The sequence below is a fragment of the Rhinopithecus roxellana genome, chromosome 4 (genome assembly GCF_007565055.1).
Source record: "Rhinopithecus roxellana isolate Shanxi Qingling chromosome 4, ASM756505v1, whole genome shotgun sequence".
NCBI lineage: Eukaryota > Metazoa > Chordata > Mammalia > Primates > Cercopithecidae > Rhinopithecus > Rhinopithecus roxellana.
Window position 1 is genome coordinate 72,364,709 of NC_044552.1, and position 23,168 is coordinate 72,387,876.

General features: G+C 40.7%; 1 protein-coding gene and 1 pseudogene across 4 annotated transcripts in view; one reads left to right on the forward strand and one right to left on the reverse strand.

Annotated features, from left to right (window-relative positions):
* CDK19 (cyclin dependent kinase 19) overlaps window positions 1-23,168 on the forward strand; it is a 213,432-nt gene that overhangs the window by 168,711 nt on the left and 21,553 nt on the right. For 3 of the 4 annotated variants that reach the window (XM_010366023.2, XM_030929064.1, XM_030929065.1), the window contains 2 exons: window positions 12,851-12,908; window positions 19,403-19,534. In XM_010366023.2, coding sequence (XP_010364325.1) covers window positions 12,851-12,908; window positions 19,403-19,534 — 190 coding nt within the window. The remainder of the gene's footprint in view (window positions 1-12,850; window positions 12,909-19,402; window positions 19,535-23,168) is intronic. The other variant, XM_010366024.2, reaches the window with a different exon arrangement.
* On the reverse strand, window positions 5,400-6,228 carry LOC104664512 (annotated as a pseudogene).

Below are 23,168 nucleotides of genomic sequence, written 5' to 3' on the forward strand. Positions count from 1 at the left end.
CTTACCTTGATGTTCCTTCACAGGATCTTTCTCTTTTTTTCTTTATTTGTTTTTTGTTGTTGTTGTTGTTTGTTTGTTTGTTTTTTGAGGCAGGATCTCGCTCTGTTGCCCAGGCTGGAGTGCAGTGGCGTGATCTCAGCTCACTGCAACCTCCACGTCCCAGGTTCAGGCAATTCTCCCTTCACAGAATCTTTCACTGACTCTTATTCCTCCAGCCTCCCTTTATTCTCCTTTGCTTCCTTCTTTTATTTATTATTTCTTTCTTAGACTGAAGAAGCTAAGAAATGCTAAATAAACTAAAACTGTAGTTAAAAATCTTTCTGAGAAAACATCAACCCCAGATGATCTTAGAGGCAGGTTCTCAAAATTTTCAACTGATTGTTTTGATATTATTCAAACATTGTCAAATAATAGAGAAAGGGGCAATGCTCCAAACATATTCTAGAAAGCCAGTATAATCTTGATAGCAAAACCAGACTAAGTATGAAAAAGAAAAATTTCAGGCCAACCTCACCTGTGAGTATAGTTGTAAAAATATTAAAATACTAGTAAACCAAATCCAGGAATACGCGTGTATTTTTTTTAGAGATAGGGTTTTTGCCATGTTGCCCAGGCTGGTTTCAAACTCCTGAGCACAAGCAATCTGCCCTTCTCAGCCTCCCATAGTGCTGGGATTATAGACTTGTGCCATCGTGCCCGGCCTGTTTTTATTATATGTTTTAAAATGCCATTTCTCTAATTATAAGCAATACCAAAATAGACAAAATCAGACATTATATAAATATTTAGTGTACTAGAAGTGATAATCTCTTCAAATCATCTGCCATCAGAAATTGGGCAGAAGGAAAGATAGATAGATAGATAGATAGATAGATAGATAGATAGATAGATAGATAGATAGACAGACAGATAGATAGTACATCGATTTCAACTGTTTAAAAATTATGGGAAGACAAGATAATATAACAAGTGATGCTAATCCTAGTCATGTAAAACCCGAAGTCTCTCCAAGTTGTGTGATTCTGTATAACTGACAACCCCCTTCCCAACCCTTTGCCTGACCTCTCACTTTCTGGTCCTTACTCCTTTTCTCACATTGACCTCTTTGCTCTTTCTCTCATTAGCCAGTCTGCTAGCTCACCCAGGTTTTTCCTAACTGCTCTTAACACCATGACCTTGCCCTTGCCCTTGCCCTCCTGCAAACCTTGTAGCAGTAGCAATCCTCCCCAACTGCCAAAGCAAAGGCCAGAAGGTGCTCAAGAACCTGCCCAATTCTGGTACTAAAATGACTTGGATCAACAGAACCATTTGAAACAGCAAGCAAGCCCTTCCTTGGGTTTCCTCTCTTTATAATTACCATCTCTGTATCACTCTATTTTTCCTGACCCCTCCTATTCTCCTTAGTCTTGTCTCCAGTTCACCAGGTATCCCCTCTTTTGCTTCGGACCTTGCAGCTTGCTCCTCGCTCTGCGAGGACTGTCCTTCCCTTAGACACCCAGCTGACTCAGGTCTTATCCCAAATGTTACCTTCTCAAAGAGGCTTTCTCTGAAGAATCTAAAATAATGCTTAAATAATGCTAACAATTATACCCTCCCAACCCACTCCCAACAATGCCTGTCTCCATGCCTTTATTTTTTGTCTCTGTCATCTTCTTCTTATATGATACATGTACAAGAATATTTGGAATATTTATGGATGTTACAAAGCATAAAAATACAGTAAACTATTGCCTGTCACTTTACCCAGTAAGTGGAAGTTACCAGTAGCAGGCTTATGTTTATGTTTCCCCCATTCTATCCTCCTGCCTCCTCCCAAGAGGTAACATATATCTTGGATTTTGAATCTATTACTCTCTTCTACTTAAAGAGCTATCACATTTTTATAAGTGTCTAGACAGTATATTCTTTAGCTTTGTCTGGTTTTAAGCTTTATGAAATGGCATCCTGTTCTGTATAGTCTTAAATCTTGCTTTTTTTTACCCAACAAAATGCTTCTAAGTTTTGAACATGTTTTTACATTTATTTGTAATTCAGTGATTTTTTTATTGCTATATTAAAATTCATTGTGTGACTCTACCAGAGTTTAAAAAAAAATTACAATCTGGCATTTTTAAAAATGACATTACTGATTCCAAGTCTATATACAGTTGTTCCTTTTGCAAGGTCATGCCAAATTGTTTTCCAAAGAAGTTGTACCAACAACTATTCTGCCACCAGCTATGTACTGGAATTCTGACTGACCTGCTTCCTATTCAGTATTCTAAATTTTGAACCCATCTAGTAGTATAAAATGGTATCTCATTGTGATCTTAATTTATATTTCCCTCATTATTGATGAGGTTGAACATCTTTTTATATGTGTATTGGTTAAACCTGTCTGTGCTTTAGTTAAATGCCTGTTCAGACATTTTGCCCGTTTTTCTATTTTGTCGTTTTTCATATTGACTTGTAGGAGTTCTTTATTTTGGGTATTGAATCTTTGTTGCTTATATGTGTTGTGTATATTTCTGCCAGTTTGTGCTTTGTCATTTATTTGCTTTATCTTTTGATAATTGGAAGTGATTTTAATATAGCCAAATTTATCAGTCTTTTCTTTTATGATTAGGGGGTTTTTTTGTATCTTGTTTAAGAAATTCTTCCCTAAGTTAGGATCAAAAAGATGTTCTATATTTTTCTCCAAAAGTTTTAAAGTTTTGCTTTTCACATTTACCTTTTTAATCTGCCTAAAATTGATGTGTTTATGGTATGAAGTGAAGATTCATTTAATTGATTTTTTCCACATTTGGAAACTTGTTGTACCAACACTGTTTATTGAACAGATCCTCCTTTCTCTGCTGATCTCAGGTTTCCCTTCTCTTGGTATCATGATTCCATTGAGGGTCTCCGCTCTATCCCACTGATCAATTTGTTCCATAGGAACAAAATCCCTGATGGGATTTTGATTGAAATTACTATAAATGGAATTTACAGATAAGTATGGGGAGAATCGATTTTTTTTTTCTGTATTGAATCTTCTTATCTATATACATGGGTTAATTTATTTAAGATTTTTAAAATGTCATTTAAGATTAGGTTTCGGCCAGGCACGGAGGCCCACGCATGTAATCACAGCACTTTGGGAGGCCAAGGGGATCACGAGGTTAGGAGTTCGAGACCAGCCTGACCAACATGGTGAAACCCCATCTCTACTAAAAATACAAAAATTAGCCAGGTGTGGTGGCATGTGCCTGTAATCCCAGCTACTCAGAAGGCTGAGGCAGGAGAATCGCTTGAACCTGGAAGGCAGAGGTTGCAGTCAGCCAAGATAACGCCACTGCAATCCAGCCTGGGCGACAGCAAGACTCCGTCTCAAAAAAGAAGATAAGGTTTCATAGTGTTCTGCATACCAATCTTGTACATTCTTTGATATATTTATTCCTAGGCATTGTATGGTTTTTCTTGCTATAGAAGTGTTACCTTTGAAAAATTATATTCCCTAGCTCTTTTTTTCCTGGTATATAGAAATACAATTGACTCTTTCATTTTATTCAGTTAGCCAGACAGCTTGGTAAGCTCTGTTACTATTGCCAACAATTTGTCTGTAAATACTTCGGTTTTCTATGTAGATAATTATAGCATCTGCAAATAACAATACTTTTGTTTCTGCCCTTCAGTCTATATGCCTTTAATTATTGTTTTATAGTACCAGGTTTATATTACAATGTTGATTTTAGAAGTGGTGATAGTAGGCATTCTTGCATTATTTCTGATTTTAAAGGAAATGCTTCTAATGTTTCCTTCTTAATTTTTTGGTGTGTGCCTGTTGTCAGGTTAAGGTAGATTTTTTCTAGCCTAACTTGCTGAAAATTGATCATGAATGGGTGTTAAATTTTATCACCTGGTTTTTTTCCCCAAGCATCTATCAAGATGATTTTACCATTTTCTTCTTTAGTCTGTTCATATGGTGATAAACTTACATAGATTTTCTCATATTAGGCCATTTGGATGGATTTGGTTTACTAATATTTTGTTAAATACTTTTACAACTATATGCATGAGTAAGGTTGGCCTGAAGTTTTTCTTTTTCATTCTTTGGTTTTGCTACCAACATTATATTGACCTTCTAGAATATGTTTGGAGCATTTCATCTTTTTCTGTTATGTGACAGTGTTTGAATTATATTGAAACAATCCGTTTGTTGAAAATTTTGAGAACTCGCCTTTAAAATCATCTGTGGTTGGTGTTTTCTCAGAAAGATTTTTACCTACAGTTTTAGTTTATTTAGCATTTCTTAGTTTCTTCAGTTTTTGTAATTCATTGTGAATCAATTTGTAAGTTACATTTTTGACTTTATTTACATTTTCAAATTAATAAAGTTATTCTTGGGATTTTTAAAATTTTTCTATTCTCTACTGGATCTAATGTAGTTTATTTGCACTTTTTCTCTTCTTGCTCCAGTTGTCCCAAAGGCTTCATAATTCTCTCTGGTTCATAGATTTCTACCTTTTATCTTCCCCCGCGCCCCCGCCCCTGCCCCTCTTCACCTCTTTTGTAGTTCTAAAACACCAGAGGAAGGAGAGGCTTGGGTTTCGCTGGTTCTGCTTAAAAACATCATGGCTTTCTGTTCCATTGTTGGGGGGAAGGAGTGCGCGGAGGTCCCAGCCCGCCAGGGCGACTTTGGTGATGTCCCTGGTCTCTTGCTGCATAGACGAGGCTGGGGTGCAACCTCGCATGCTTCGAGGTTACTGGCCGGCCGGACCCGAGCCGGACGGTGCGCTACCTCGTATCACCACCAGGGGGCGTTTGTTCCCTCTGGCTTTTCCTTTGGGGGTCTTAGAGGGGAGTGCAGGGGTAGGGAGGCAAGAGAGTGTAGACAGCACAGAAATAGTGTGGGGTCGCGGTGGGTGAAGCAAGATCGTGAAGGCCTGGGGCCATAGGCGGAGACCTTCCTCTTTGTCTGTGGGGAGTCCTTGTGGCCACGAGAATTTCAGGATCCTGGGTTCCCCATGGAAGACTGGAGAATGGCGGTCACACGGACCGAGGCAACAGTTACAGCGGCGGGAGATTTTCCTTCTCTCACCTGCCAGGGAGCTCCTTCCTACCACTTGGGAGGACCAGGAAACACTGCTGCCTTCCAACGTTTGCGCGCCACCCTGCGATGGGTCAGACGCCAGAACTCACCTATGCGCAGTGGAACGGGTGAGGCAGCCGAGGTGGGTTAACTGCATGGATAGGGACGGCTCTGAGCCCCTGTCCCTAAGCCCCGAAATGGACGAGTTTCCAGAAATTCCCAGAGGGGCATCTAGCAAAGCCAAAGGGAAAAGGGAGTAATAAAACTAACTTTGTCTTTCCCGAATCCCCGCTCCCCGCCCCCTCCGCCGTTGGCCCGGGTGCCCCCCTGCAGGCGGCGGTACTCAGCACTACTTCAGCACCTTCAGTGACAGGTGGAGGCGCACGTCGGTTTCCCAGGGCACCACGCTGGCACGGAACCAGCTGGGCTCCGCCTTTTGGGCTTCCTGGATGAGGCGGTGCATGGGGTCGCTGCGGCGCAGGAAGGCCACGTCGCCGCCCGCTAGCAGCCCCATGGGGCAGAAGTCGTTGGCGCCGTCGCTCCTGGGGAAGAGGCGCTCGACGTGCACGCCGTCGTGGGCCCGCTCACGCAGGTAGTAGCTGAGCACCTTGTGCTTGCACATGTTGGCGGGGCAGCGCGCGCAACTGTGTGTATGGAACGGCCGCAGAGCCAGCTGTCCCCGCGGGTCGGACCCGGACTAGTTGCCGAGGATGCGGCGGAACAGGCTGTGGTGGCCGGTGGCGCGCAGCGCGCTCTCCATGCCAAAGGTGTTGGCATCAGAGATGAGAATCACCTCGAAGCAGGTGCCCTGCTTAGCCACAAACTGCAGCGGTCGCCCATGCCTGGCGACAAAGGGGTGGCTTCGTAGATGGCGCGCAGGTCCCGCGACCGCGCACCCTGCTTGCCCAGGTACTGGAAGACGCACTGCATGTACTTGTTGTAGAAGCTCATCGCGGTAGGTGGCTCGCAGGCTCTCCTGCAGCTGCTGGCCTGGCACGGTTCGCACGATTGAGTCGTCACTGTTTTTGTCCACGGTAGTCTCGTCGAAGTCGAAGGTCAGGAGGAAACGCGGCCCGCTATGCGCGGCCATCCCGCGGTCCCTGGATAGGCACTGGAGGCCAGAAACGGGAAAACAGCTGCTCAGTGTCCATGCATCACCGTGGGCACCACCTGTAGGGACTCTGTTGGCCTCCAGCCATCTTCAAGAGTTCGGGAATTGGAGGGGACGCAGTGTCTTATCCACCCCCGGATTTCTGGGCTCCGCCTCACGAGTCCCTCCAGTACCGAGGGACCACGGATCATGTGCGTCTGAACCGACCCCTCACTTGCCGCCGCCCCGCAATCCTACCCTTTATCTTTCTACTTCTACTTTCTTTTGGTTTATTCTGTTGAACTTTTCTCTCTTTCTCTGTTTTTTAAACTTCTTGAGCACATAACTTATTGTTCTCAGCCTTTCTGTCTTACTAACATAAATATTTAAGGCTATACATTTTCCTTGTTTGTACCGTATTAGATGCCTTCTACAAAGTTTTGGTAGATAGTATTTTCATTATTTCAGTTCTGAGTATTTTAAACTTTTTATGGTTTCTCCTTTTACTCTGAATAATTTAGAAATATTTAAAAATTTTCAAATATATAGAGTTTTACATTTATAGTTTTGTAATTGACTTTCACCTTAATTGTATTGTGGTCTGAGAACATCGTCTGTTTGATAAAAAAATTTCTTGAAATTTCTTGAGAGCTGCTAGTATATGATCAGTATTTGTAAATGTTCCATGTGTGCTTGAGAAAAATGTGTACTGTCTAATTATTGGGTAGAAAGTTGTATATATGCTCTCTAGGTCATCCTAGTTAATTGTATCCTTTGGATAGTCTGTATTTTACTAATCTTTTGTCTGTTTGACATATGAATAATTGAGAAAAGTATGTTATCATTGACCTTTTTACTCCCTGAAGTTATATTAATTTTTGCTTCACATTTTTTTTTTTTTTTTTTTTGAGACGGAGTCTTGCTCTGTCGCCCAGGCTGGAGTGCAGTGGCACGATCTCTGCTCACTGCAAGCTCCGCCTGCCGAGTTCACGCCATTCTTCTGCCTCAGCCTCCCGAGTAGCTGGGACTACAGGCGCCCGCCACCTCGCCCGGCTAGTTTTTTGTATTTTTTTTAGTAGAGACGGGGTTTCACCCTGTTAGCCAGGATGGTCTCAATCTCCTGACCTCGTGATCCGCCCGTCTCGGCCTCCCAAAGTGCTGGGATTACAGGCTTGAGCCACCGCGCCCGGCCTCCAATTTCTTTAATGTGGTATTTTATTCCCAAAATAGTTTTCCAATTGCATTTCTACACCAAACATTCACTGCGCTTGTCACATCAAAATATATATAAACTCTCAATATGCCATGTCTGCGTATTTATGTGACTGTGTCCTTACCTGTAGGGTTCCATGAGCCTGAAAACTTTGTTGTTGTTGTTGTTGTTTATGCTTGTCAAAATCTTAGTTATCCTTAGCTATAAACCCAAAATCTTAGTACCCCTTTTTTATTTATTGAACCACTTCACCCAGCCAGTTGTTTTAAATTTTTAGCTCCCACAAATAAATGAGAACATACAAAGTTTGTCTTTCTGTGCCTGGTTTATTTCATATAACGTAATGATCTCCAGTTCTATCCTAATAATGTTTTTGTCTTAAAAGCTATTTTGTCTGATGTTACCATAGTTGACCCAGCTTTCCTTTGGCAGTTTGCTAATATATCTTTTAACATCCTTTTACTTTCAGCTTTTATGGTTCTTACCTTTAGGTGGACCTCGTGTAAATAGCATGGATTTTGTTTTTAATCCAATATGGAAATACCTGTGTCTTTTAGCTGGAAAATGTATTGTTTTACTCATCAGGCCTAAGTTGGTGTTTCCTCCAGAAAGGGTTTGCTTTGGCTTCTACTGGTAGCATCTAGGTTTCCTTTAGTGCTCTTGAAGGTCTTGGTGATTGTGGGGTAGCAGGCTCAGCTTCCTTACCTTGCTGGTGGCCCAAGGCTCAGTGTCCTTGCTGAAGTGCATTATTGGCAGCTGCTCTCAGGCCTACCTTGCCTTTCCCTAACTCTCCAGCCACAAGGATACCTTATTTGGAGTGAGGGTAAAGTTTGTTATCTCTTGTGTGATCCAGGATGCTTCAAGGAATATTTCCTTTCTTTTCCTTTTCCTCTCCTTTCCCTTTCCTCTGCTGTCTCTCTCTCCCTCTTCCCCCTTTCCTTCTCCCTTTTCCTCCTCTCCCCTCCTTTTCCCCTTTCTGCCCCCTCCCCTCCTCTCCTATCAAAAACAGGGTTTCTCCCAGCCTGGCCTCGAAATCCTGGGCTCAGGCAATCCTCCCACCTCAGCTTCTGGAGTAACTGGGATTCCAGGTGTAGACCACCATGCCTGGTTTGTTTCTTATATAGCATATAGCTGTTCTGTTAAGGGCAGGGTCCATCAGAGCACCTAGTCAGCCGTAATAACAGATGTGACAATCTTTTGTATTCGCTTTTTGTTTTCTTTTCCATGGTACTTATCAGTATATGATACGTTGTATACTTTGTATACTTATTTATTTATTGTCTTTCTCTTCTCACTAGACTGTAAGCTCCATGAGGGCAAAAATTTTTCCTGTTTTTGTTTTCTGCTGCTTCTGTAGCATCTAAATCACTGCCTGTTACTTAGTTTGTGATCAAACAATATTTGTTGAATGAATGAGGATTGAGAAGATGGTGTGAAAAGGCAATACCAAGTCTTGAACTCTTTTTTTTTTTTTTTTTTTTTTTGAGACAGAGTCTCACTCTTGTCGCCTAGGCTGGAATGCAATGGTGTAATCTCGGCTCACTGCAACCTCCACTTCCCAGGTTCAAGTGATTCTCCTGCCTCAGCCTCCTGAGTAACTGGGATTACAGGCATACACCATCATGCCTGGCTAATTTTTGTATTTTTAGTAGAGACGAGGTTTCACCTCGGTCTCTACAGTCGGTCAGGCTGGTCTCGAACTCCTGACCTCGTGATCTGCCCACCTCAGCCTCCCAAAGTGCTGGGATTACAGGCATGAGCCACCGTGCCCAGCCAAGTCTTGAACCCTTACCTTGAAATGCTTTTGTATGTTCCTTTATGACCATTTTCACAAGTTAGGGTGCCCTTACTTTTCCCTAAACTATTTTAGCCACTTCAAACTGGTCTGTCTGTCTATTTTGTTGTCCATCCATCCTTTCCAATCCATCCTTCATATGGCTATCAGACTTTCTTCCTAAATATAGATATGATTATCTCACTGTCCTGTCTTGGCTTGCCAAGAATAAATTCCAATTTTTTTATTTTTTAATTTTTATTTATTTATTTGTTTATTTATTTTTGAGACAGAGTTTTGCTCTTGTTGCCCAGGCTGGAGTGCAATGGTGTGATCTTGACTCACTGCAACCTTTGCCTCCTGGGTTCAAGCAATTCTCCTGCCTTTGCCTCCCAAGTAGCTGGGATTACAGGTGTGCACCACCATGCCCGGCGAAATTTTTTTACAATTTTAGTAGAGATGGGGTTTCACCATGTTGTTCAGGCTGGTCTCAAACTCCTGATCTCAAGTGATCCACCCGCCTTGGCCTCCTAAAGTGCTGGGATTACAGGCGTGAGCCACTGTGCCCGGCCTCAAATTTCCTTAATCTGGTATTTTATTCCCAATATAGTTTTCCAGTTGCATTTCTACACCAAACATTCACTGCTCTTGTCACATCAAAATATGTATAGGCTCTCAATATGCCATGTCTGTGTTTTTATGTCCTTACCTGTGGGGTTCCATGAGCCTGAAAAGTTTTTTTTGTTGTTGTTTATGCTTATCCAAATCTTAGTTATCCTCACTTAAAGTCATCCAGAGTCATCTTCCTAAAGACTATACTGATGTCCAATGAAACGAATCATTCATTCCATGCAGTTTTTCTTTCTATATTGTTACTTTTCATAATCTGCCCTCTGCCTCCTCTCTTCTCCTTTCTTTTCTTCTTGTTGGAGTCCACTCTGTTGCCCAGGCTAGAGTACAGTGGTGCAATCTCAGCTCACCTCAACATTCACCTCCAGGATTCAAGCAATTCTCCTGCCTCAGCCTCCCAAGTAGCTGGGACTACAGGCGCACACCACCATGCCCAGCTAATTTTTGCATTTTTAGTAGAAATGGGGTTTCACCATGTTGACCAGGCCGGTCTTGAACTCCTGCCTCAGGTGATCCACATGCTTCCACCTTCCAAAGTGCCTGGGATTACAAGTGTGAGCCACTGTGCCCAGCCTCGGCCTTGTAGTCTTCAAAGCTGTCTGTCTTTTCCTCCTAGATTTAAGCACCTTAAAGTCAAGAACTTCATGTTTTATTTCTTGTTGTTCCTAAAGGCCTGAAGTACAACACTTTATACATAATGGACCTTTGATAAATAGTTTTTTCTTTCTAGTAGGGTGAACCAGTCTCATCTCATGTTTTCAGGTATCACACTCTAGTGATAATAACTTTCAAATCTAAATCTTCCTCTTCTCATTCCTCTGGCTAGTATGACTTAGGCATCTCACATTTCTCAAACTCTTTCGTTTTATTTATTATTTTTTGAGACAGGGTCTCACTGTGTTGCGCAGGCTTGAGTGCAGTGGCACGATCACAGCTCACTGTAGCCTCAACCTCCTGGGCTCAAGCAGTCCTCTCACCTCAGCCTCCCAAGTAGCTGGGACCACAGGCATGTGCCACCATGCCTGGATAATTTTTGTCTCTCCATGTTGCCTAGGCTGGTCTCAAACTCCTGGGCTTAAACGATCCTCCTGCTTCGACTTCCCAAAGTACTGGGATTACAGGTTTGAGCTACCATGCCTAACCATTTTTCAAACTCAATATGTTGTCTCCTCTTTATTGTTCCTTATTTTTAAACCATTTCCTCTTACAACTTTTCTATGTCCATAAAAGGCACCATTATTCTTCCAGTCACATAAACTTAAAACTTTGGTAAAATCTTTACCACCCTTTTTCTTACTCTTTTAACTTAAGCCAGTCACAAAGTCCTGTTAATTTTCTCCTCTAAAATGCTTCTCAGCTCCATACCTCCCTCGCCATTTCTACTGACAAGACATTGGACAGAGCTCTTACCACCTCACACCCAGTTCCACTTCCTCCTCCTCTCCTATAAACTCACTGACTGTAATATAATGGTCCAATTACTTCACTTGGCATTTAAGACTATCCAGAGTCTAGGTTCATCCTACTACTCTTAACATGAGCCCTTTTCAGAATAAATTTTTTTTTTTTTTTTTTTTTTTTTTTTTGGTGACAGGATCTTGCTCTGTTACCCAGGCTGGAGTGCAGTGGCAAATCATGGCTCATGGTAGTACCCTGGTAGCCTCAATCTCCTGGACTCAAGCAGTCCTTCCACCTCAGCCTCCTGAGTAGCTGGGACTCCAGGTGCATGCCACCACACTAGGCTCTTTTTAAAAATTATTTGTAGAAACAGAATCTCACTATTTTGTGTTTTGCCCAGGCTGGCCTTGAACTCCTAGACTCAGGTGATCCTCCTGCCTCGGCCTCCCAAAGTCCTGGGATAACAGGTGTGAGCCACTGCACCTGGCCGAAGTCAGACTTCTGTGTCTTATGCATACCTGGTCATATCCTTTTTCCACTCTCTGTGGTGTCCTTGCCCTTCCTCTGCTCTGCCATGATGGTTCCTGTTCATTTTCATATCCGTCTAATGGACACCATTCCCACTTCCATTCCCAATGAACATTTCCCTTAATGGAATCTTTAATTCATCACTTCCTCCTTTGAATTAGTTTTTTTAGTGCTTTTTGTTTTCATTGAAACATTTTTAACAATCAGCAAATTGAAAGGGATCTTTAAAGTAATTCAGCTTAATCTTGAACCCAAGACCTCAGTCTTCTCTGTAACTCATACGTGGCACTGGCTTCTAATATTATACAATGCTTCTTAGTTTTCTTTCTACTTATGTAGTAAGCATCTGGAGGTTAGGAACTTAGTTTTTACTGTGCTTTTGTTTTCCCTCTTAAAGCTTGGCATGGTTCTTTATCCTTAGAAGATACTGAAAATACATTTGTTGATTGAATAAATGAGTCCAATAAGTTAAAAACACATACATTTTCCTCCGAAGACTTTACAAAGGAGACTCACTCTCTCCCCCTTCCAAAGCCTATCTCAACGGTTTTTCTGTTTCCAAGTGTCTATAGATAAGGGTGACTGAAAATACCCTTTGTAGCCCACTCTTTTCTTTTTATAGTTCTGTATTAGCCTTGGTTTTTATTTTCCTACATCTTGAAATTATATTTGGAACTTCTTTCTTTTGCATGTATGATAGCTGATGCATGAATTTTAATAGAGTTGTTGAATGCTGATCATGTTTTTCTATGGTAGTTTAGAAATATTTAGGAAGGAATATTCCATTTGACTTATTCACATGAAGGCGATTATGTTGTGGTTTGAAATTTTATATAAAATTTTTCAACCACATAAACTCTGTGCAGGTTTAAAAATTATTAGTTTTTTCTATGGGATGAATAGAAATGATAGCTTTAATTGCTTTGTAATTATTTGTATGATATAATTTTGCAAATAAGGTGTGTTTCCATAGCAAGGATGTTTATATAAAGTTAGTGCTGACTTCAATTATGTCAAATGCTTTAACTCTGTAGAGGACGCTTAATATTTGATTTAGTTTTGATGAAAATACAAAAATGATTTTTCATATGATAAGAACTTTTGTCCATTTTAGAGCATGTCAAAAGAATAAACATGGTAATTTGAATGCTCTATTTTTATTTCTAGAAACCAGCAAATATCCTAGTAATGGGAGAAGGTCCTGAGAGGGGGAGAGTCAAAATAGGTAGGTAATTATTCCTAAAATAATTTATTTAAAAACTGAAGTTAACTGCAAAGGTGGTTTCCCCTCTTAATGCCCTTATTTAGGTAGTTAATTTTAAATTTACTTTCTCTTATTATTGTTAGAAAATATATTGGAAAATGTAGAAAGATAGTCTGCAAAATTCCTAGGCTTTTTCCCAAAATAGGATTCTTTAGTTCTAAGTTGAGGCATCACTGGAAATTGACAAGTAAGTTCACAAAAGCATTTGATTCCCATACAATAACCCAAGCATGTGTTTATGTCACCACCACTGTCCTGCACAGCCACCTTAAATACAATCCTCTAAATCTTACCTTTGTTTCAGGTTTACCAAATATTCTCTTCCTGAATATTTTCCTCCTCACCCTGAGCGAATTCATTTTAAACCTTCACAGGTTCTCCCTACGTCACCACACCTGGCCAGCATGTCTTGAGCCAAGTACTAACGTATCTTTGCCAAATGGATATATATGTTTACAGACTCTCTTAGCTGCCTCTTTTCGATTGAGGCACTAGCAGGAATCTTATTTGTATATTAAGATTTCCTTTGTAATCCTGAATGTTCTAAAAAATAATCGGCATCATTTATACCTATTACATATTTGGGGAGAAGATGAGCTAATAAACGCTTTATTCTAATTTCTTTTTTTGAGACAAGAGTCTCTCTCTGTTGCCCAGGCTGGAGTGCAATGGTATGATCTTAGCTCACTGCAACCTCCGCCTCCTGGGTTCAAGCAATTTTCCCTGCCTCAGTCTCCCAAGTAGCTGCGATTCCAGGCTCCCGCCACCATGCCTGGCTGATTTTTTTGTGTATTTAATAGAGATGGGGTTTCACCATGTTGGCCAGGCTGGTCTTCAACTCCCAACCTCAGGTGATCTGCTTGCCTTGGCCTCCCAAAGTGCTGGGATTACAGGCATGAGTCACCACGCCCAGCCTATTCTAATTTCTTTTACTAGAAATTATATTTATTGAAAGTTGAATGCTTTTTAGAAATATGTTAAAATGTATTCATCAGCCTGATTTCTTTGCTATTAGAATATACCATGCTAAAGGTGATGCAGAATTGTGTTCACTTGACCCGCTACAAATTCATGCTGCCCTATTTCAAGCCTGCCCTGCTGTTTGGTTTTCTACTTCTTCAGTTAACTCCCTAGCCCAGTTGCTAAAGAAGCTGTTCTAAACCAACCCTTTTCTTTAAACACTTCTATCCTAAATTTGCTGAGATTATCAGATTCATTCAAAAGTTTGATGTTAATTAAGTAGCTGGTAGCTTTCTTTCTCTTCCCTCCTCCACTTCCACCATACTTTCTCACTTGTCTCTACTTTTATTTTACTCTTGCACACCTTTTCTTAGAGGCATTTATTGAGTTCCTATTTTTTGCCAGATACAGGTGAAAGGGAGGTAAAGGATGGTCTCTTCTGTGAGAGACAGTAAAATGAACAGTTTACTATACATTGCAATAGGTACTTTCATATGTTACCTCATTTATTTTACACAACCACTCTCTGAAGATAAGGAAGACAATATTTAGAGAGGTTGTAGCTTCCTCAGCCTGTCAAAGCTAGAACTTGAATTCCAAGTCCTGAGGCTCTTTCCCTACAAACATCCCTGCGTAGTGATATCAGAGCTGTCTGGTGTGACCTCACTGACCTCTACTCTTTGGCTGTACAGCCCTGCCCTTGAGACAGCCTCTATGAAAGAGAGACTTTCCCTTCCTAAGTCCTATCTACTAGTGCCCTTCGTAGCTTCTAAATGTCTTCCTACCTTAATTAAACTCCTCATAGTACTGCCATTTTCCCCTTCTCAAGTTTCTCTTTTTCACCTTTAAACCTTCATCATCTTCTTCCCAATTTAAAATAAATCTTGTATCTATCTTGTTTTCTTTAGCACTTGTTCTATTCATTTCCCTTTTTGTTCCTCTACTTTTAGAACCCATGATGTTCTACTTACTCTAATTTGTTATAATTTGGCCTCTAATTGCATCCCTCTATCAAAAGTCCTCTCTAAAAGGACACCTGTGACCTCTACCTTACCAAATCAAATGGCCTGTATTAATCACCTTTCTCCTTTACTGCAGTAAACCATTTGTTCTTCTGATGGTCTGGCTTTGAGGGTGTTTTCTCCCTTGGTCTATATGACATACCGTAATTCAATTTTTCTGCCTCCCACTTTTGCTGTGACTTTGCATTTTATTCATTCTTGCCTCTTACTCCTACTAACCTGTTGTTTCCAGGCACTGGCTTAGGACATGGCCTCTCTCTAAAATTACTTCTTTAGGAAATTGATAAGTTGTGGCCTCAGGATCATGGATTTATGAAAATGATTCTAAGATCTTGATACCAGAGTCTAATCTCTCACCCTAGCTGAAGTCTTTATTTCCATTTGGATATCTTGCTGGTAACTTACCCTCCATTGTCCCAAACCAAATTCATCATCATCATCTTGTTTTCCCCTTGTTTATTCCATTCGTCACCTTTCTCCCAGTCACCCAAATCTAATTGCTTCTCTTAGTACTCCTTAACATAAAATTCTGTACTCTGGCCGGCCCACTTAGTTACCTCACTATTAAGAGTTTTAAGATTGTAATTCTACCAAGATTAGGGATAAAACCAGGGTTAAAAATAAGAAATAATTAATGATAAAGATCTAGTGGACAGTCAAGATAGTTTATTAAATGGATTTTAAATTTTGTTTTAGTAGCCACTATTTTTTTTTTAAACATTAGTAATGCTGATGCCTATGCCTAATGGTTTGATACAGTGTTCTTTTTTGGCTTAAAAGAAAAGGATAGTTGGGCTGGGCACGGTGGCTCATGCCTGTAATCCCAGCACTTTGAGAGGCCAAGGCAGGCATATCACGAGATCAAGAGATGGAGACCATCTGGCCAACATGGTGAAACCCCGTCTTTACTGAAAATACAAAAATTAGCTGGGCGTGGTGGTGCGTGCCTGTAATCCCAACTGCTTGGGAGGCTGAGGCAGGAGAATCGCTTGAACCCAGGAGGCGGAGGTTGCAGTGGGCCGAGATAGCACCACTGCACTCCAGCCTGGACAACAGAGCAAGACTCCATATCCAGGGGGCGGTGGTGGGACAAGGGAGTGGGTAAGAAAAGGATAGTTGCATGGAAAACACATTTTGCCCTTTGCTATATCTGAGCCTTCCCATTCTCAGCAACCTAAAAACTTCCCAGGCCTTACCTAAAATGCTTATTGCCTTCCTCCTTTGCTGTTCAAAATAATTCATCCTTCAGGATCCAGCCCAAGTCCCACTTTCAATTTAGTCTGCTTTTACAAATGTTTATTGTACATTGTTCCAGATAACATAATAAAGGAGAAATACACCTTCCCCCAGGGAACTTAGCATCTAGTAGAAACCGGTAACAACTTCCTTTATTCTCACAGTACTTATCACTTTTTTGCTTCTACTCTGTATATTTTGTCATCTCACCTTCATGTAAGTTCCTTAGTGGTAGACCTTGTTTGTTGCTGCGTTTCATCATTTGATGCTAATTAGTACCCACACCAGAATTTTACTACCCTTATCCGTGAACTGGAACAATTTCATCCATGTGTAATTTTAGAAAGTCAACTGTTACAGTAATCTTTAGGCTGATTACCTTTTGTCTAAATTAGTAATTATTTGAAAAGTAGTTTGAAACTCTTTTAAAGTTCATAAAATACATGGGAATTGTTTTTAAAAGTATCTATTTTTTCCTTCTGGCCTTGATTTCATCTGTGAGTGAATATATGAGGCTTAGGTAAAACTTAGGAGGTAGAGAATAACGGGAGAAATACTGGCTTTAGCTAACTTCACTTTAAAATGTTTTTCAGTGGATGAAACAGCATTCCATCATATTACTTTGTCATCAACAACAATTAGCATTTATTAAATATATAAAGCAGTGCCTTGAATATTGTGTAATATTGTAGAATAATAGGTGTAATATTGGTAGAATGAACTTGAATATTTTTGTTTGGTATAGGGACATGTAGTTTAAAAAGAGTAGGCATCAGCACAGGCTTCCTTTGGATAGCTTTAGTTTTTAAGAGCTAGATACTCCAAAGCATTCTCAAAACAGTCTTACAAATTATTCAAAATCCAAAGAAACAGAATCACTACAGGCTGGGCGCAGTGGCTCATGCCTGTAATCCCAGCCCTTTGGGAGGCTGAGGCAGGCAGATCACTTGAGGTCAGGAGTTCATGACCAGCCTGGCCAACATGGTGAAACCCCATCTCTGCTAAAATACAAAAATTAGTCAGGTGTGGTAGCACGTGCCTGTAATCCCAGCTACTAGAGAGGCCGAGGCAGGAGAATCACTTGAACCTAGGAGGTAGAGGTTGTAGTGAGCTGATATGCCGCCACAGCACTCCAGCCTGGGCAACAGAGTGAGACCCCATCTCAAAACAGAAACACAACAAAACAAAAACCCAAACTTTCTATAAATTAAAAAGATGTTTTGCCTATTCTGCTATGTAAATGTAAATTACAATTTTAATGTATGTTATACCATAGCACATTAGTTTTAGATTAAATGACACTCTGTGGTTGAAAATTTTATGTGCATTTATGCATTTTATAGTACACTGGGGCCCCTTATACTATCAAAATTTGTTATATATATTATGTATTGAAATTACAGAGGCTTATTCTTGTGACTTTGCCTTTGTGACTTGCAATTATCATGTGTATAATTTGTTGGATGTCAGATTTAGTAGTTAAGAAGGTAACTCCTAAATTATAAAATGGTTTTTGTTTGAGTACTGGCATCTTTATTGACTATCCCTGTAACCATAGACAAGTCATTTAACTGCTTTGGGCCTTAGATTCTTCATCTCTGAAATAGGGAGCAAAATACTGATTAAACCAGTATTCTTATGAGGATTCAATGAGGTGAAATATGATGTATATGAAAGCCATTTGTAAACTGCAAAGGACTTTGTAGATAAAAGGTATTTGTTATTTATGATATCTTAAGAAAATTAGTTTCCAGGATCTTATTGCAGTAGTAATTTTTTTTTACTACTTTTATATACCCCTAATATTTCAACTGATTAGCTTTGGTTTAGAGCTTTGTTAAATGCTGAATTACAACAAATTATCTTTTATGTGTTCTGTGTATATTCTTGAAAACATGCATGTGATGTGCTGATTACCATTCAGCAACTGGCTCTCTGGAGCAAAAAATGTCCCAATTTGTAGCATTTGCTGTTTTCCATGTTGTAGATACTTCTACCATAGCCAATTCCAAATCACCAGTATGCTGTCATTGAATGCAGAATTGGGAAAAGATGTGTATATATCAGCTCTTGTGAGTTTGTTGGATCTGGCTGCAGCACACACTGAACTAAGACATAGTCAGGTTTTGTTTGTCTGTTTGTTTGTTTCGAGACAGAGTCTTGCTCTGTCTCTTGTTTGTTTTGAGACAGTCTTGCTCTGTCACCCAGGCTGAAGTGCAGTGGCACAGTCTCAGCTCACTGCAACCTCTGCCTCCTGGGTTCACGTGATTTTCCTGCCTCAGCCTCCTGAGTTGCTGGGACTACAGGTGCACGCCACCACACCCAGCTGATTTTTGTATTTTTAGTAGAGATGGAGTTTCACCATGTTGGCCAGATGGTCTTGATTTCTTGACCTCATGATCCTCCCGCCTCAGCCTCCCAAAGTGGTGGAATTAGAGGCGTGAGCCACTGTACCTGGCCACAGTCCGTTTTTAGATGTATAAGCATACAGAAGTCATCATTAATCAGGGAGACTTTTGAATTGTTTTATATTTGAGAAACACTTAAGAACGTTTTTATAACTGTCTGTGAAAGCCAGGAATCTGAAGTCAGACCTGGATTCTAATTCTGCCTCTGCACTTACTAGCTGTGTGACCTTAGGCAAATCAGAATATCTTTTTTGGGGGGGCGGGGGATGGAGTCTCACTCTGTCACCCCGGCTGGAGTACAGTGGTGTGATCTCGGCTCACTGCAACCTCCGCCTCCTGGGTTCAAGCAGTTCTCCTGCCTCAGCCTCCCAAGTAGCTGGGATTACAGGCGTGCACCACCATGCCCAGCTAATTTTTGTATTTTTAGTAGAGATGGTGTTTCGCCATGTTGTGCAGGTGGTCCCTAACTCCTGACCTCAGGTGATCCGCCCGCCTCGGCCTCCCAAAGTGCTGGGATTATAGGCATGAGCCACCACGCCAGCCCAGAATATCTTTAAGCTTCAATTTCTTCATCAGTAAAACAGGCACAATAATAGTATCTACTTCTGATGGTAGATAATAAAGGTAAATGAAGTAATTCCTTTCTGGTACTTGGTGTAGACCTCTGGTTAAAAAGGGAGGAAAAGGATTGCTTTATAAGGTCAGCAGCTATTGTCAACCTTGCATGGTTCTAATAATGCATGTCAAACTGAATTTTACACTTGATCTTAGCCAAAAGGGTGAGAAACAATCAAACTGAATTTTATGTTAATTTATTTTATTTTTTTAGCTGACATGGGTTTTGCCAGATTATTCAATTCTCCTCTAAAGCCACTAGCAGATTTGGATCCAGTAGTTGTGACATTTTGGTATCGGGCTCCAGAACTTTTGCTTGGTGCAAGGCATTATACAAAGGCCATTGGTAAGTTGGTCTAAAATGATTTACTATCTTGGCATCTAACGATCATAAATATAAAATGGTATAATAATAAAGCTACTTGATAAAAACCATTTTATACATTTTTGTAAAAGTCCTATTCTATATTCCTAGATTTCTGGTAGATTTGGATTCTTAACTGTATAGGAGAATATGGTTATTTTAAAAGAAGAAAGCATTTTCTTTCAGAGAATAGAAGTATCAGTATCTGATCCTGTTGAGTTGCTATGGAAACAATAACATGCATATTTTATTTTGTACTTAGTAGCTGCTGATCAGAAGAACTGGAGAGAAGTTTAGAATTGTTTTCTTCACAAAATGAAAAACAAAAACAGGAGTAGTGCAGTATTGGAAAGAACCCCTTCTATTTGGGGAAAAGTTAATCACATCGTTTAAGCACGAAGCAATATAACTAATCTTTCTGTCTTGCCATTACAGTTATGAGAATGGCAGTTTCTCCATTAAGGTAGGAAATAGAGTCTGGGTAGATTAGCTGTGCTCAGCATCTTGCCATCTCATCAAGTTAAAAAAAACTGAGTAAGAAAATCTGTTGTAAACACACTCTCTGTAGGATTTAAAGTCTGCCTCGGAACGGTGGCTTCAGAGATTTGCTACCTGGTGACTGCAGTATCCTCAGCCGCCCCGCTGCGAATGGAGGGAGTCATTAGGAGCTGACCCTCCTCAAACCTAGAGATTTCTTTAAAGGAAGGAAAAGAAGAGAGTAGGGCAGAGTACATTGTAGCTGTTAGAAGGGCTAGTTCTACAAGGTATCCAAATTTCCTAAGTATATTTCTTTAAATTTTCCTTATTGAATTTTCTGTTTACTGGCATTAGTCGCATATCAGTTTTGGCTACCTTTAGCTGCTTTTGTTGAATTCTATTTAATAAAGGCACTGCAAGTATAAAGTTATTAAAAATAGACAAGCACAATCCTTTCTCTGCTAAACAAGCTTATGAAAAACCTGGTGACATCCAAAGAGCTGCAAAGGAAATTCTCACATTTGGAAAGATTAGACCGATAATTAGCCTCATGGGTTAAAGAAAGAAAACAAAAATTAAAATATAGTAAGTCCTCATTCATCAAGACGTCTGATTTCTGCAAAACTCGGACACCAGAGCTCATTTAGATTTTGTCCAGAGACAGAGACTCTAGTACAGTGCTGGGACATTGTAAATTACTGATAAATACTGCTGTGAATAGTTTTGTTAAAATAGTGAAAAATCCTCTGAGTAGACTGGTATGTGTTTGACAGTAGAGGAATGTGAGAGTGACAGCAGACCCTTACCTGTGCAGCTGGGCCTCTGGTAAGGCAGCAGAGCAGAGGCTACCAAGGCCGGGTGTCATCAGTGGGCAATGGCAGCTGTCTGCAAAAGGTGAGGAAAGAACTACGGACAGCAATGGAAGGGATGGAATAGCCCTGAGAGTGAGGAGCTAACACCAGAGCCTGCCTGTGTACGTTCTAACCAGTGATTTTTACTATGGAGCTGTATTTTTGAGACTTTTAGAATTGTAAGTTTGTTTTTTCTGTCATTTAGGTCTCTCCTTACCCACTGTTGAAAACAGTCAAATCCCTTAGACAACCTCAGAAGGAACCAGAGGATAGGAAGAGACTGAAAGTAAGCCAGGGAAGGAAAGAGTGTTAGTTGAAAGTAACAGGTGATGCCTTAAAACAGGTTAATGACAGATAACCCAGGGCACGAGGAAGGGAGAAGAGGATGCAGTCTCCGCAGAAATCCATATGCCTTAGGCTTAATCCAAACACTAGGACAGTCTATATCTAGAAGGGAGATTTCCATTAGGAAAAGGCACATTCAGTCAAAACCTTCTGTTAAGCTAAATGACTCCCCACCAATGTCTGTCCCACTCTCAGAGAATCTAACACAGCAGGTCCATGCCCTTAGGTAGGTGATTCTGTTGTGCGTGACCCATATACTTTGCGAGCCCACACTCTGAGAAGCACAGTTTTATGAATATTTTCTGATTTACTTTTCTCTTGTTGAAATGAAAATAGATGCTTTTTAAAAATAAATGTATTAGATATGAATTGAAAACCAATTATACTTCTTATTCCTCAGGGTAAGGAAAAATGAAATTGAATTTTAACTGGCTTGTAACTTACTTGCTCAGTAAATGAAATTTACCGCTTAAAGATAAAAACATAATCACTAATTTCTAATTTTAGTCAGTTCCTGATTACCCATTCTGGATAGAAGGTAGGAGAAAGTTAAGACAGAAAGAAAGAATAATACCCAAATCAGTTATCTTAGGGCTTCAAATATGTTAATAGACATTTATAGGTACATACTTACTCACTTTTTCATACTCTTCTCCTTACATGGTCCATGTTAGAAATGAGTACTTAGGGCCAGGCAAGGTGCCTCATGCCTGTAATCCCAGCACTTTGGGAGACCGAGGCAGATGGATCACTTGAGGTCAGGAGTTCAAGACCAGCCTGGCCAATGTGGTGAATTCCTGTCTCTACCAAAAATACAAAAATTAGCCGGCCGTGGTGGCACACACCTGTAATCCCAGCTACTCAGGAGGCTGAGGTGAGAGAACTGCTTGAATCCAGGAGGCAGAGGTTGCAGTGAGCCGATAGCACACCACTGCCCACCTGCCTGGGCGACAGGGCAAGTCTCTGTCGAAAAAAGAAAAAAGAAATGAGTGCTTTGATTCAGGGCATAGAAAAAAGAGAGTTTGATTATTTGATATCAGTGGAGGTTTATGGAGTGACATTTAGTGAGGGAGGGGAGTGGCAGTGATGGTGGCAGCAGTGTTGGGGTGGGTGTGTGTATGTGTGTGTCAGGAGAACAAGTCATTGATAGAGGAAAGAAACCTGAAAAGTAGCTACAGATGGTGCAGGAGCCAGATGGCCTTTTGAAATTATAGGCTAATAGGAGGCAGAAACCCTTTGAATTTATTGCCATCTGCTATCTGAGGTTTCTTATCTTAGCAGTTCACTGGGAACTCAAGACCCTGGCTCTTGTCCTTTGGATGGAGGACAAACCAGGAATTGGCGTGACCAGGCATATGCAGTAGTAGTCCTGGTAGACTGCATAGTAGAGGCAGTAATGAGGAAGAGAGATGGGACCATCAGAGGCAGCCATATCAGGGGGAAGAGTGACAACCAATATGACATGAGAAAGAGAAAAGAATTCAGAAATGGACACTGAGCAGTATTATTATTCTACTCTGTAGTGATGGATGTTCATCATGATGATGACCTTGCTGCATCATTAAGGAGGATTACATTGTGTTTTATAGCCTCTTATGGTGGCAGGCAATGGTGTAATTAAAAAATGGTTGTTGAAGGAATATGTTTCCATTATCCTTAAGGCTAAATTATGTGGAAGGAAACTGTACCTGAATGCAGTCAAATAAGACATTACTGTATGGATTTTTCCATTTGGCAGTTCATTTCAGGAGAGAGCATTCTGATATGTCTTCTAGCTAATGGATATACAGTAGTCCTCACTTATCAGGTGGGAATATGTTCCAAGACCCCCCCAGGGGATGCCTGAAACTGCAGATAGCACCAAACCCTGTATATACTGTTTCTTTGATCTGATAACCCAGACGACCACTAAGTGACTAACCAGCAGGTAGTGAGTATACAGT